This window comes from Nycticebus coucang, chromosome 2 (assembly GCF_027406575.1).
Source record: "Nycticebus coucang isolate mNycCou1 chromosome 2, mNycCou1.pri, whole genome shotgun sequence".
Lineage (NCBI taxonomy): Eukaryota > Metazoa > Chordata > Mammalia > Primates > Lorisidae > Nycticebus > Nycticebus coucang.
Window position 1 is genome coordinate 171,121,940 of NC_069781.1, and position 15,006 is coordinate 171,136,945.

At 39.4% G+C, this 15,006-nt stretch overlaps 1 protein-coding gene across 1 annotated transcript in view; it reads left to right on the forward strand.

The window, feature by feature from the left end:
• The window catches only part of HYDIN (HYDIN axonemal central pair apparatus protein), a 362,157-nt gene that overhangs the window by 69,223 nt on the left and 277,928 nt on the right, over nucleotides 1-15,006 (forward strand). Inside the window, exons 3-5 of the mRNA XM_053606972.1 lie at nucleotides 1,428-1,553; nucleotides 7,076-7,195; nucleotides 9,717-9,851. Coding sequence (XP_053462947.1) covers nucleotides 1,428-1,553; nucleotides 7,076-7,195; nucleotides 9,717-9,851 — 381 coding nt within the window. The remainder of the gene's footprint in view (nucleotides 1-1,427; nucleotides 1,554-7,075; nucleotides 7,196-9,716; nucleotides 9,852-15,006) is intronic.

Consider the following 15,006-nt stretch of genomic DNA (forward strand, 5'->3'; position numbering starts at 1 on the left):
TAAAATAAAACATACTTATAGTTTTAATGATTTATAAAGATTTTGTGAGAATTTCAGTATGAACCACATGCTGGAGAAAATATTAATAAAAAATTTATAGCACCAGAGATAGTATTCATTACATTTTTAAAACTAATCTCGAGTAGCATTCCAATCAGAAAAATCAAATCAATCATCATTCTCTTTCATGGTGATGGTGGTTGGTACATATTTAAAGAAACTTCTGCCTTTTTGCTTTTAAGACTTTCTTATTTTGGCGGCGCCTGTGGCTGAAGGGGTCCCATATGCCAGAGGTGGCGGGTTCAAACCCAGCCCCGGCCAAAAACCAAAAAAAAAAAAAAAGACTTTCTTATTTTAAGTCACAATATAACTGATGCCTCTTAACACTTATTATTCTAATCCAAGTTTAATCAAAAATAACTTAAAAACCAAGTTGAAAGTTATATTAGAAATATGCCTTCATTTAAATGAATTTCATCACAGAAATCAAATTTATAGAAAAATAAGCATTCCTGAATTGTACCAACTCAAACCCCAGGAAAAATTAAATCAGCTAAATTATATACTCCTGAATGTTTGTAAAAATCTTGGCATATGCTTAAGCATTATGTAGCTGCTGATAACCATAACCTCCTTACATATAAAGTAGGCCCTGAAACAAAATGAACATTTTAGAATAGCAATAAGTAAATCATAGTGATTGATTCTGGCTAGTGAATCTCTTGTTGGGTTAGTTTTATTTAAATGATAGGTTACTTTTTTCCCTCATAACACTCGAACATGTCAAAGCATTTTGTGTTTTTAGTTGGATATGTGAATATAACTGGCGGCTGGATCTGATGATTAGCTTCAGGGCTCTTTCAAAACAAGATCTAAATGTGCATTTGTAATTTCTAAAATGTTCAAAGTCATTCCTAAGTAATACAATCACACTTCTAAAATTCTTTGCATTTTATAAGATTTCTCCTTAATATAATAAACACCCAAAAGCTTTGTTTGCATGTTGTAACTTAGTTGAGAGATACAACTACTTCAAACTCCCTATCTTTGAAGCCCTTAAATGACTTTACAAACTGAGAGTTTTATTCTCAGATGTCTCTTCTGAACATAAATGTTAAACTCTTTGGACATGTTCCTGTACAATTTCTTGACTTTTTCTTCTCAGATTCATTTGTGTGATTCCTTCAAAATCATAAGGAAACAGCAACCACATGTCATTTTAAATTAACTGTGCAAAGACCTCAAAGTGCAAGGGTACTTCTCTTGTATAATTTAGTTATTTTAAATATTTTATAAGGGAACTTAGTAGCATTCTCAAATTATCCTGAAAGTTACAAACACAAATTATTTATTACTAGCTCTTATGAAAACCTTTTTTTCCGTTTAACCACTTATGAATCTTTGGCTGTTACTGTTTTAAATTCCAGCTTACGCCTTCAGAGTTCCTGAAGGAAATGTCCCTTACCACAGAGCAGAAATTGGCAAATACTCATTTTGTGTGCCGACCACAGATCATCGAACTCTTAGATATGGGGGAGACAACACATCAAAAGGTACCTACTTTCCGTCATACTCACATATAAAGCGGACCCTGGAAAAATATGAAATTTGTAGAAAAACAGTAACTAAGTAAAAGTTATTACTTCTTAACTAAGATAATCCTTTACTAGGTTTGTTTTATATACTCCATTTAAATCCCTGTTTATTTTAGCATCTGTGATTTGGTATGGTGACAATTAAAATTAATAAGTGCAAACCTCATTTAAAATAACTTCTGACTAGTCACACTTCTTTCTTAGATCCTTCTGGATACTAATTGACATTATTCTTCATGAGTTAGGAGGCATTCTAAGAATTACATTAGCCAAGCCCAGTCAAGTTATCTTCTTAGCATAACAAGAAATCTGTCTTTATCTGAGCTGTCCTCCACAAACAAAAGGCGGAATTGTTCATGAAAGTAGGCATTTGTTGTATATTGAGGCTCATTTCTGGTAACAGATAATATCCTTTAGTCTCTAAAGAACTGCTCTTTAAACATGTTTATATATTCTAAGGTAAGCCAGAGATTCTTGGCTTTTTAATTAATTTCTTAAATTATGTGTTTCACTTTTTTATGTGCGAATTATGGCATAAACCTCCATCAGTTGGGCTGCCGGATGTTAGCCTCCTCTCGAGGGTTCTCAGGACATTCTGGAGAGTTCTCCTGAGTTATATTTCACATGAGCAATGAGTCTCCAAGGCTCTTTTGCTCCTGCTGCTACATCATCGTCTCTTCTGTCCAAGATCTGCAAAAAATTCGCTCTTCTGAGAATTGCTAGCTCTGGTTATTAATCATTTCTTCTCTTCCCCACAACCACCCTCCAAAGTAGAGGGGAGGGAACATGGCCTTTTCCAAAGCTAATTCTTCTGAATTAAGGGCTGATTCCTTTTTTCTGGAAACATAACTAAGATCAGACTCTGAGTATTTTTTGATGCGGACTATTGGTATGTGTATTTTAACATATTTTGTCTTCTGCTATGAAGGATGAGGAAATCAGAAAATTCACTACGTTGTATTTTTTCTCTTCTTTCCTCTCTCAACTCATTTGGTTTTGTATATAAATATATATAAAGAAAAAAATATATATATTCTGGGATTTACCCATTTATTTCTTAATTGGGTGACAGTTATCCTTTACTAATTTCTTCAAGCAGGGCTTATAGAAAGTGCATTTCCTTGGTTTTATGTATTTGATAAAATTTGCATATTGCCTTTATACGGCACCATAGGTTTGTTAGGTTTGTTGGAATTCTTGGGTCATAAATTTACGCAACAGCTTCGCAGGCATTTTACCCACCATCTTCTCTCTCTAAATGATGGTGTTTAGAAGACTGAAGCCAGCTTGATCTCTTCCCCTATAGATACTTTAATCTTTTAGCCAAAGATTATTTATTCTCATTTAATGTCCAGTAATTTTATTAGGATAGGGGTAAATTTCTCCCGAGGCACTGTGTGTATGTGTTGTCAAGTATTTTTTAATACCCTTTGGTTCTCAGGAGCCTCAATCATGAATATGTTGAACCTTCTTTGGCTGCATTTTCGCGTCTTGTATTCCTCACTCATCCATCTGTGACATCTGCTCATTTCCATTTAATTGTACTTACATTCGTCAGGCTGTTCTCTGCATCCCCCACTTTGACTTATGTACGTGTTTTTCTTAACCTTTGTTCTTGACCGGCTCCGCAGACCTGGGTTGTCTTATAGCATTTAACACAGTCAATGTCTCACTTCTGTATCTTTTTATTTATGTGCATCTGAGAAAACTACACATCTTTGGTTTTCTTCCTACTTCGCTGGTTTCTTTTTATTTTATTTGTTAGATTTTTTTCTCTCCATCTTGATCACTAAATATTAGATCTTCTAGTACTTGGTACTTAGATTTCTTTCTCTTCTAAGTTTACTCCTTAAGTGATCTCTTCTAAGAATACAGCTTTGAATTCTATTTTTTGTAGATGACTTTTACATTTATATCTCCTGTCGCGGTCTATCCCTTGAACTCTGGATCATATATTCAACTCAGCCCAGGCATAATAGATGTAAGATCTAATTGCTGCCTTACATTCTATTCCTAAAAGCCTGATCTTTCTCCTTTGTGTTCTCTGGTATAGCACTTGCACTTATCTGTTTTCTCAAACACTTTGGAGTTATCCCTGATGCTTCTTTTTTTTTCCCTCATATTTTATAATCTAATAGCAAGAAGCATAAACTCTGCCTTCACAAACATGTCTTTAATCAAAGCACTTCTCACCACCTCCTCCATCGCCATTCCAGCTCACGCTGCCATCACCTAGAATGCTGAAACAGCCTTACTTCCATCTCATCCTCCCCTCCTGCCCCATTATCACCAAGCAGTAAAGGTGACTTATATAATTGTCATCTAGAGAACGTTACTTCCATGTTAAAACCATTCAGTGGCTTCCCATTGCCCTCGTAATGAAATCTAAAGCCCGTGCCATAGCTTCCAAGTCCTACACCATTGAGTCCCGCCTCCTTCTTCCTCCCACTCTTCAGCCACCCTCCTCCAAAGGCACTTCCCTCCTGCTGCCCTTCAACCACTCAGACGTCATTTGCACCTCAGGGACTTTGCACTTGCCATTCCTTCTAACTGGCATGCTGTCCTCTCAGATGTCCACATGACTTGCTTCAGATGTCTCTTAGAAGTCTTCTCCCTAGAGAGGTCTTCCCTGAACTCCCCATCTGAAAGAACAAACCCCTGCCATTCCATGTCCTGATGTAGTTTTCTTCATAGCCTTTTTACTACCTGACCTCATATTACATTTTTCCTTTTTTTTTTTTTCTTCTATTTTCTCCAGAATGTCAGCTTCATGAAGATAAGGGCTTTGTTATTTTTGTTCACTATATACAGTGTATGAAAAAGAACTGGGGACGTATTAGAAACTCAGTATTTATTCATTGAAAACGTGGACTTTTTAAATTGCTTCTCATTGTTTAAATCTTCCCCACGTTCCTAAATACTTGCTATGTGCTATTTGACTTCTCTCCCATCCCCCCCCCATGGTGTTCTTTGAGCTTATGATGACATGGTGTAGTTAAGATTTTGATTGCTTCATGGAAACAATTTTCTGATTAAATGTTCTTTATTTGCTCTTTTCTCTGATCCTCATTTTTTTTTTTTTTTTTTTTTTTGCCTTTAGTGTTTTATATTCCTGGCTTGATTTATTATGATGATTATTGTTTTTATACTACCCATCTTTGAAAGAAGGGAATTCTTTCTGGGCTGCTCATTTAAGACAGTTAGTGTTAAGGCAGAGTCTGTGTATTGTTTCAGACCAGCTGGAATTTTTCATGATTTTCAGTGAAACTCTGTGTGTGAGTGTGTATTTATTTGGAAGGGGGATGGGATGAAAGGGTATGAGACAAAGGGGGATGAGTTAACGTTTTCTCCTCCCCAACCAATAGTGTTGTGTCTGTAAGGATTCTTAGGATTCAGAGCCCCTCTCTCCTAACCTGCCTCTATGACAGACTGCTTCCTGTCCATAAGCATATTTGTGAGTTTTCTAATTGGACCCTGCCTTCCCTGCTGTTCCATGGTGCCATATGGTATCTAGGGAATTTCTTGTTGCTGTTCCTATTACTCCAAATGCAGGGTTGGCGGTTTTCCCCCTTACAGTGTGGCACCTGCTTTGGACAGCTGTGCAGCGCAAGCCTTGCCTAAGATCTGAAGTTGCAGATATATTCTTGCTGGGCACCTTCTCTCAACCCTGGTTCTTTAGGGGAGAAGGGAAGCTCGAGTTGCCAGTTGTAACCCACGCAGAGTCTATATTGGATGTTAAATGCCATTTATGCAAAAGTCCATTCTCTCCTCCTGAACTAAAAGGCCTCCTTTGTCAAATATTCAGTGTCTATATATGCAAGGGTATGTTTTTGAGTTACTGATACCCTTAATCAATTTGTTAATCCTTTTCCAAAACATAGTATCTTAATTATCATGTATTTTCTTTTAAGTCTGGATAGCTAATAAAGCAGGTTACTTTGTTCTTCATTAAAGGTATTTTCTCTATTACTTTTCAGAAGTATCTCGATTAATTTAGGTTCTTGGCATTCCTGTATACATTTTAGAATCAATTTATTGAGTAGAGAGGTTTTAATTAAGATTGCATTAAATTTAGAAATTAATTTGGGACAATTTATATTCTTGCAATATGGATTTTTCTAATACATGGACATACCATATCTCTCCATTTCTTGACGTCTTTAATTTATTTCGGTGAAGGGCTATGATTTTCCCTACAGAAGTCTTTTGCATATCTGTTGTTCTATTTATTCCTCAGACATTTATAGTTTATTATAGGCTTGTTTGGATTGTCTCTGCAAAAAAATGTTATTATCTGAGAATAATGGCATGCTTATTTCTTTCTTTCCGATTTTAATTTTTTAATTAGCATTTTTAAGATGAATTTTAAGTTTACAGAAAAATGTATTAGGAAGTACAAAGCTTTACCGCATGCCCTGTCTCCCCCGCCCCAGTTTCCTACTCTAGTAGGTGGAGGAAAAAAGTAGCCCATTTTCTCTCGTCTCCATTCACCACCCCAGTTATCTGTATTCTCCTGGATCCTAACCAGTGATTCTTAACTATGTTATTAGTTCTCCAGTGTTTCCAAGCAAATATTTATTGATAGCTTTTCTGGTATTTTCATAGGGGAGTTGGTTCGGATTACCTCTTTCATAATTATCATAAATGGAAGTCTAGTGTTGATGTTCTTATTAGCTTGTTTTTCTATGTTAAATAAATTGGTCCGTAGTTCGCCATAATCAGAAGTGTCTGGGCGCTGATGATGACCACTTTGAGCACCTCTCATCTTTGTAGAAGTCAAACGTGACTTGTCTTCATCGTTTGTTATTGGTATATATTGAGCATTACGATTTTAATATGGTTTTTCCTGTTGTAAAGTGTGTATACATTTTCTGGTACCCTCTGGAGTTGCTGTGTCCAGCAACATACCTGGCACACAGTGTTGCTTCATCAAAAGTGAGTCTCCATCTATTCCTCTTCCATATTCCTGCAGACAAGTGAAAGTCATCAGTGTTTTTCTAGCTGACCTGGGAAGAGATTCTGTACTGGGGGGACCCAGTGCTCAGTCAGTGCAGGGGGAAGCAGTGTAACAGAGCAGGGCAACCTCCAGCGAGGCCAGCAGCCTCCAGGCTCAGGCTGCCCTCCCTCTCGCACCCCTCCCTGACTCTCACACCGAAGCAGCAGCACCTGGCTTTGCCTTCTGCTTCAGAAAAAAAAGAGTGTCCTCACAATTATAAGAGGGACTTTACCTAACAAATGCAACCAGTATAACATGGTATGTTGTACCCTCGATGAATCCCCAACAATTAAAAATACATAAATAAATAGGTGACAATAATCTCACTAAGTGTAACTATGAATGTTTATAATGGTGATCCCTTTTTGAATGTTTTCCATGTTCTTGGCTTTAATATCCATAAGTTTATGTAGTATTATCTCATCTTCCCCAGTCATTTTTGCCACCGTGTGACTATATGAATAACTTATTCTTTCAACTACAGTTTTCAGGACTTAACCTGGATCAAACATTATTCCAGCCCTTCCCATCAGAGATTATATTTCAGAACTACACTCCCTGTGAAGTCTATGAAGTTCCACTGGTTTTGAGGAACAATGACAAAGTAAGTATGCTCACTGGGGGAGGAGAACTTCTCCAGGATATGTGAGAGGAGGGATAAGTAAAATCGGATCTTGGAGGATCTTAGAGAAGTTCTTTAATTCAGTAGATTTAGGAATAAGTAACATGAAGACATGCCGTTGGATTGTAAGCTCGATAAAGACAAGGCTGCGTCTGTTTGTTGCTGTGTGTTCAGTCCTAGTACAGTGTCCAACGAAGAGTGAACTCCCGACACGTGCCCTAAATTTTTGTTGAATAAAGGATTGACTAGATGAATGGCATGTGGTTCTCCTGTATGGCGAGTTGGGCTGGGTTTTCATTTAAGACAGGGAAATTGCTATTAATGTTCATGTGTTTTTCATTAAGGACATGACTTCCCCAATTCAAGATGTAAACCCTACTCAAACAAATTGCAACTGTTGAGCATTTATGTGTGTTTTTATAGTCTGCGATGCATGTATATTCTGTAAACTGTACCTTAAAAAAAAAAACTACTTTTCTAAAAAATCTGGATCCCTTTCCTCCTTTTTGGTTTTCTCCCTTCTACATCAGATAGCCTTCAGATTTTGTCTGCAGCTGGTCCTGGAAGGCTTCTCTCACTGCCTGTATCTTGCCTCTTGTCTCCTGTAACTGCAACTGAGGGTTTCCTCTCCAGCCTTGTGCCTTTTTCTTCAGAGATAAATTAGAGGTTTATTTCAAGAAAAGGTATTAAATGCCTGAGGATTTTCTTGGCATCTAACAATAATGAAAGAAGGAATAATGTAGAAGGTCAGCACGCAGCACACTTAAATGTGAAACGTAATCAGACGGGGAGGAAGGTGTCTGAAAGATGCTAAACTTCAGGTGCCCGGACAAGACGTAATACTTACAGGAGTCTGCAAGTGTGGAGACAAATAATTCTAGCCATAAGAAAAAAGAGGAAATAAGTGAAGACTGTGCAAGAATCCAGAGTAAATGGGAAGACTTGCAGTTGTATTTGATACAGGAGCTCATTAAGGGAATCAGTGATGCCTTTCAGATATCAATGGGGTGATTTAGTGACAGCAAATTCACACTGGAGAAAATGTTTTATTTAGTTCTTTGCTGCAGTAGTGTTAGCAGGAAAAGCTCATGAGACAAGCTAAAGGGGTAGGCAAGGAGAAAAAACCCAGGGTGTGTAGGGCTGTGTTCCTAGAGCTCAGGAAGAGGAGCTTCACATAGATGTCAGGACTCCATCTGTTCACACAGGGCTGCCAGCCACTTCAGCTCTCACTTCCAATTCCCTTTCCCTTTTTCTATTTTGACTCTTGCTCAGGTGTTTTTTGGCTATTAAAGGCAGAGAGGAGCTAGTTCAAAAGGCCCTTTGGCCACCCCTCCTAGACCCGAAACAAGAAATTCTTATCCGTGGGTATATATGAGCAAGTCAAGGGTAAAGGGCAAGGGTTCGCTTATCTGCCGGAGGAAAGTCAGTTTTCACAGATAACCTAACACCTCTCGGTAAGTTGCAGCCAGAGTGCTGGACCCAGGGAAAGAAAGTCCCCATTTAAGAAATGTCCAGGTGCCAACAAGTAGCCAGCTTCCTCCAGGCCAGGCAGGCTCGTCCTCAGGTGAGTTACTGCAGGATGCGCATGTGGAGTGGCCGATGTAAACCTGCTTCTCTACTTGCTTGGTTCCTAGTCTCATAAAGAACCACCAGGAGAAATATGGGGCACCAAGGAACGATGTCTGCACCATTCTCCTTTTATACGCTTCCTCACTAACAGAGAATGCAAAAGACAGGGCCTGTCCAGTCATTATTTTTTGGTCTCTCTCACATACATAGGGTGAGAGTTAAGCCGTGAGCACTCCATAAGCCAGAGGGGTTCTACTTGGGCTACAAGAACCCTGACTCCAGGGTCAGACTAATCTGGGTTTAGATTCCAGCAGGGAAATAAGACGTTAGCAGAATGGAGCTGTTTGGAGCTGCTGAGGGATATCCCACTGTGATTTTTGATGTTGCTTCATAATGTGTTTCTCATTACCATCCCATAGAGAGGGTAGAGTGAGGCTGGGACTGGACTGCCAGCCCCATTGCTTGGTGGAGAATGAAGCTCGAAGGCCACCAGGAGGATGAAGTGGCATCATGTGCAGTAGATGACCCAGAGAAGGACTGCAGTCAGGGTGATTTCTTCTCCCAGAGCAGTTCTCAGATGTTAGCAAATCCAGCTTAACTCTACCATGGGGGTGGGGTTTTAGCTGATTAGGCACTTAGCCTTTGAAGATAGTCACATTTAAATAATAACATGGACAAAGACTTGAAATAATTTTTTAAAAGTAATAAAAAATCTAATAAAAATTACAGTTAAAATGTATTGAGTGCTTACTTTGTACAAGATAAATGTAGGTACTACAATCTCCCTTAGTTGAGGAAGCTGAATTCTGAATCAAGGTCACATGTCAAGTAAGTAGTTGATGGAGATGTCAGTCCATGTTCGACTCCAAAGCCTGTGCTTTTTCTTCTGCCTTTTCACCTGCACAATATCCATCGTTGTGTGTTTTCCCTGCAGATTCCAAGGCTGGTGAAAGTTGTCGAGGAAAGTTCACCTTACTTTAAAGTGATCAGCCCCAAAGATATTGGGCACAAAGTGGCCCCAGGAGTGCCATCCATATTTCGAGTCCTCTTCATGCCGGAGGAGAACAAGGTAATAGCAAGAAACTGGTTAAATACTGGTCACTAACAGGGGGCAATTTAATTTTGAGCATTCACAAAAATGTTGATGTTGGCGCCGGTGGCGCTGTTGGTATTGATGGGTGGTTGTGGTATTGCCACTGATGGTATTGGTGGAGGTGGTGGTGATGCAGGTGGTGATTGGAGCGCGCATGAAAGCAGGGGATGGTGCACTGCTGGGAATGAGGAGAGAACTGTCAAGCAGTGCTGATGGCTTATATGAGCTGTAAGTAGCCAGGGCGTAAGGGAGGATAATCTTGCTGGACACGTGCCTCTCCCCGGCCAGTCCCCACCCCAGTATATTTATATTTGAGTGTACAGTTAGAAAGATACCAAAAAGGAAGAGGTTTAGCACAGATGCAATGAGCTCAGACAGGATAAATATTATAGTTTCTGGAAAGTTTGAGGCCCTTGCTGGTTATAGCTTTCATCCCTGGATTCTAACTTGTTTGAGAAAAAAGTCCCAAGACCCAAATATGGGTCATAGTGTATCAGCCTCATTTATGGCAGATAACACGGCCAGGACCTAAGGCCCAGATGAGGTTCCCACTCCCCAATAGCTAGTAGATAACTGGTCCTCGATAAAATGCTGAACAGCTGTACCCGAGCTCTAGCAAAGAGGATGTTACTGAGAGCAGAGACCTGCCTCATCTGCTTGCCCCTGTCTGCACACAGGCAGGCTAGGAAGAGTCTGCATTCAAAAGGAAGAGGCCAGTGTCCGTCAGCACTGCCATTGCTGTGGGGGATCTAGCCCATCCTCAGACTCTCCTTAGTCAGAAGGAGCAGGTAAGGGGACTAAGGGTGGAGGCTTCTTCCCAGCCCTTCTGCAGGGCACAGAATTCTTGGTCAATTTTCTTCTCTGTGGGCCTAAGTGGAGACTTGTCAGGAGAAGGAGAGAGTTTTACCAGCATGATTGCAGCAGCGAGGCTGGAGAACAAGACTTAAATAGGCATGACAAAGTATAGTCGGTATACACTGTTAACAGCCTGTGTGCTTATCTGCGCTGCGCTGCGCTGGCTGGAATCAGGAGCGTGCAGAGGGACGCCAGCTCGGGTCCCTGCCTCTCCACCACGAATACTAGCTGCTGTAAATGTCATTCCCAGTTCACTATTCCTGCTACTGTTGCCATTGTCACTATTTTTCTGAAGAGCAAGGGTAGAGAATTTAATGTGGTCAGTTAAGCATGTACTCACTATAGTAAGTGGCTAAAAATTCCATCGTAATAATACTGCTGTCATTATTTAGCACTTTGTAGTGTTACTGTTTATATCTCGGGGTGTGTTTATGGACTTGTCATTTTGTTTGAAGTAATACTGACATGACTAAAGACAGAAATAATTCCAGATGTTGGGGGGTTTTTTTGGTATATATTGGAGATGTCACTCTCTCTCTCCTGGAGGTTCTAAAAACTGTTTGTGAAGAGAATGCTCCCTGGATTTAGTTTGGATATTAGATTCCTATACTGTTATTTCTGTAGGAAGCTGATTAGAAGACTTTGTGGGACTTGAAATACAAAGCATGGCAGATATCGGGGAGCTGGGGTTTGTGATTTTATTTTTTCTGTGCTGGACAAAATATGTCTTCTGTTGGATAAGTATTGTTCTACCGGTAGGTAGTTTGGCTGAGAAGGGATACATGAGGCTTTTGAGGGGTGGAATGTTCCATGTTGTGATAGGTATGTGGATTACATTTATGGCTGAATTCATTTGTCAGAATTATACATTTAATATCTGTACCCTATATAACAATAGAGGAGGTCTTGAGTGGATGTGTAGATAAAACCAGAATAAAAGAATGTTAATAATTGTTGAATCTGGGTAACAGGTATAATAACCCCTAATATTGGGGTGTTTGATACACTATTCTGCTTTAAACTTTCCACGATCAAAAGCTAAAGAAAAGAAAATGAGAGATTTGTTTTTTATTAAATCATAGCTGTGTACATTAATGAGATCATGGGGCACCATACACTGGTTTACAGACAGTTTGACACATTTTCATCACACTGGTTACTATAGCCTTCCTGGCATTTTCTTAGTTATTGTGTTAAGACATTTATATTCTACGTTTACTAAGTTTCACATGTACCCTTGTAAGATGCACCGCAGGTGTAATCCCACCAAATCACCCTCCCTCCGCCAATCCACCCCCCTCCGTCCCTTCCCTCTCCCCCTTCCCCCTATTCTTAGGTTGTAACTGGGTTATAGCTCTCATGTGAAAGCCATAAATTAGTTTCATAGTAGGGCTGACTACACTGGATACTTTTTCTTCCATTCTTGAGAGACTTTACTAAGAAGAATATGTTCCAGCTCCATCCATGTAAACATGAAAGAGGTAAGTGAGAGAAAGATTTTATTACTTCTTCTGTATACAGTGAATAAATACAGTAAATAAATAGTTGAAATGTATTTTAGCTATATTGGTAAATATGTAAATTTATATTGGTAAATTGTAAATATGAAAGGCTACATTTCCCTTGAGGATTGCAGCTTACCTATATTTTGTGGCTGTTTGTTTTACTTCTAGCTCTTTTATTCTCTCTTACTATTCCATTTGTCCAGCATTGCATATCTATTGGGAAACTCCTAATTAAAAAAATTAACTAATTTGAGCGGTGCCTATAGCTCAGTGGGTAGGACACTGGCCACATACACTGTTCGGGCTGGCGAGTTCGAGCCCGGCCCAAGCCTGCTAAACAACAGTGACAACTGCAACAACAACAACAAAAATAGCCGGGTGTGGTGACAGGCACCTGTAGTCCCAGCTACTTGGGAGGCTGAAGCACGAGAATCGCTTAAGTCCAAGAGTCTGAGGTTGCTGACATTGCTGTGACGCCACGGCACTCTACCGAGGGCAACATAGTGAGACTGTCTCCAAAAAAAAAAATTAACTAAGTTAAATGTTGTTCTACTGATCCTTTGTCTTAATATTTTGAAAGTTATCTGGAATGTATGAGGAAACATAATAAGGATCATGATTACTGATGAAGAAATTAGGGAGCCGGTTTTGATGACATAAAGTAAGATTTTGTGTTGGACATGAACTCTAAGCTCTGTATAATTTATAAAATTCGTTTTTCTAGAGGCAAGAGTACTTTTCTCCTTTTGCTGGCTAAGACTGGTGTCTTGTACTTGGTGTCTGCATTTGCCCTCACTGTTGGGAAGTCAACAGGGCCATGGGCAGAATGATCAGCGAGGGTCAGGGGTGCAGTCTTCTGGGCTACTGCAGAAGGCAGCCAAGGAGTGACTAAGGCCACATTTATTTTAGGAAAAATAAAAGTCAATCATTGCACTGTGTCGTTGTTTCCTCACTTGGGCAAATTGATAGCCGGAGTACACACATTTTTTCCTCTTCCGTATCCCCTGCTGATCCGAGCAGACTCCATTCTCATTTACCCTTCTCACATCTGGAGGGTGAGATATGTAAATTGTAGCATGCCACAGTTAATAAGCCAGTCCTCTTGCAATTGGATTTTCAGCACCCATGTATATTAGCACGTCGAAGATGACAATGCAATTTATATTTTTTTCCCTGTCATCTATTAATCTGGCTTCCTGTGGCTAGAACTTGTTAAGAATGCCAAATACCCAGAAAAACAGGTGCAGCAAATTCATTATGGTTTTCCTTATCTCTCTTCATACAGACTTTTAAAAGACTGATTTGTTATGTCATTAATCTAACAATCCCAGCGTACAGATCATGCACTGTGGAAATCTAATAGTCAATGTTATCATAAAGTAACACTATAAAATTCCAAAGCCTGACATTTTTCTTCACCTCTTAAATTTGTATATTTACTATTAAAATGAGAATGAAAAATAGTAGGCTTTTGTGGGAATGCAAAACAGAGTACTTCCTCGAGAAAAGCACCAGTATTGTCACGCGGAAATGGCAGCGTGCTTTGGAGAAAGTGTGCGGTGATACAATTGGATCGCTCAGTTACATTTTAAGAAAATTTCTAATTTGTTGTCCAAATGCTCTTCCTGGTTTGTTACTATGAAATTTAAAAATTGTAGTCTAAGAAGAATAGAAAATGTGAATATGTTTTATATTGCCAGCATTTTGAATTAAAATGCGGGTATCCTAAAATTTTCTGCAATCAATAATATTCGTTGGCAAAAATAATGACCAGGATCTTATTTTCCTCCTGCCTGGAATCATCCCTCCCCAGTTATTGTCTGGTCACCCCTGAAACCACAGTACTTACTTAGCACCGTGCCCACATAGGAAGTGCACAGTAAGTATTTAAATGAGATAAGTAAGGAAAAGTTCATCTCAAAATATGAAGACGTGTCTTCAACTTGAAAATGGCCTAAAGATGACAAAAGCGTATAAAAAGGGCTAAAACACCTTCTTGTGTCATGAACATGTTAGATGTTAACTTTCTCCTTGTCACTTCAACCAGGAAAACGATGTCTAACACGAATGCTTCTCTGTTGGTTTCGTACCTTCCATGAGTCACATGGTTCACTACTTCTTAGCTTTCTGGACTTGATAAATACAATTTGAAAATAGGGCTAACGAGGATCTTAGGAATTCTCTTTATGAAGAACTCGATAGTTTAGTATCCAAGTAAAGACTTAAAGTGAATAATGTTATGTTACTCACTCTTTGCCAGGACCATTCTATGAGCCGGGATCTAATGGAGAATAGGACAAGTTTTGAGCTTCATGGAGCTTATTCTCCAGGATGAAAAAACAAGCAAATACCTAATTTAATGTCAGGTATTAACGTAATAGAGGATAGAGAATGATGGCGGCTCTGTTTTCTTTCAATAGCTGGGTCAGGGAAGATTTCTCCATTGAGGTGACCCTGGGCAGAGAACGAATTTACGCCGTGCAAATATCTGAGGGAAGGGCCGTCTGGGAGAGGGATCAGCAAGTACAAAGGCCCCGGGGCAGAGATATGCCCAGCAGCAGGCTCAGGAAAGTCGTACCAGCAGCGCTGAACGGTGGAAGCTGCTGGGAAAATAGTAGGGTGCAGAAGGCCAGCTTGTGAAGGACCTTTGAAGCCATGCAAAATGGGATAGGAAGCCATTATAAAGTACTTAAAATGCTTTTATTATTGAAGCTTTCATTCATAACTTAAAGTAGAGCAGAATAGCGAACTTCATCACTCAGCTCTTCAGA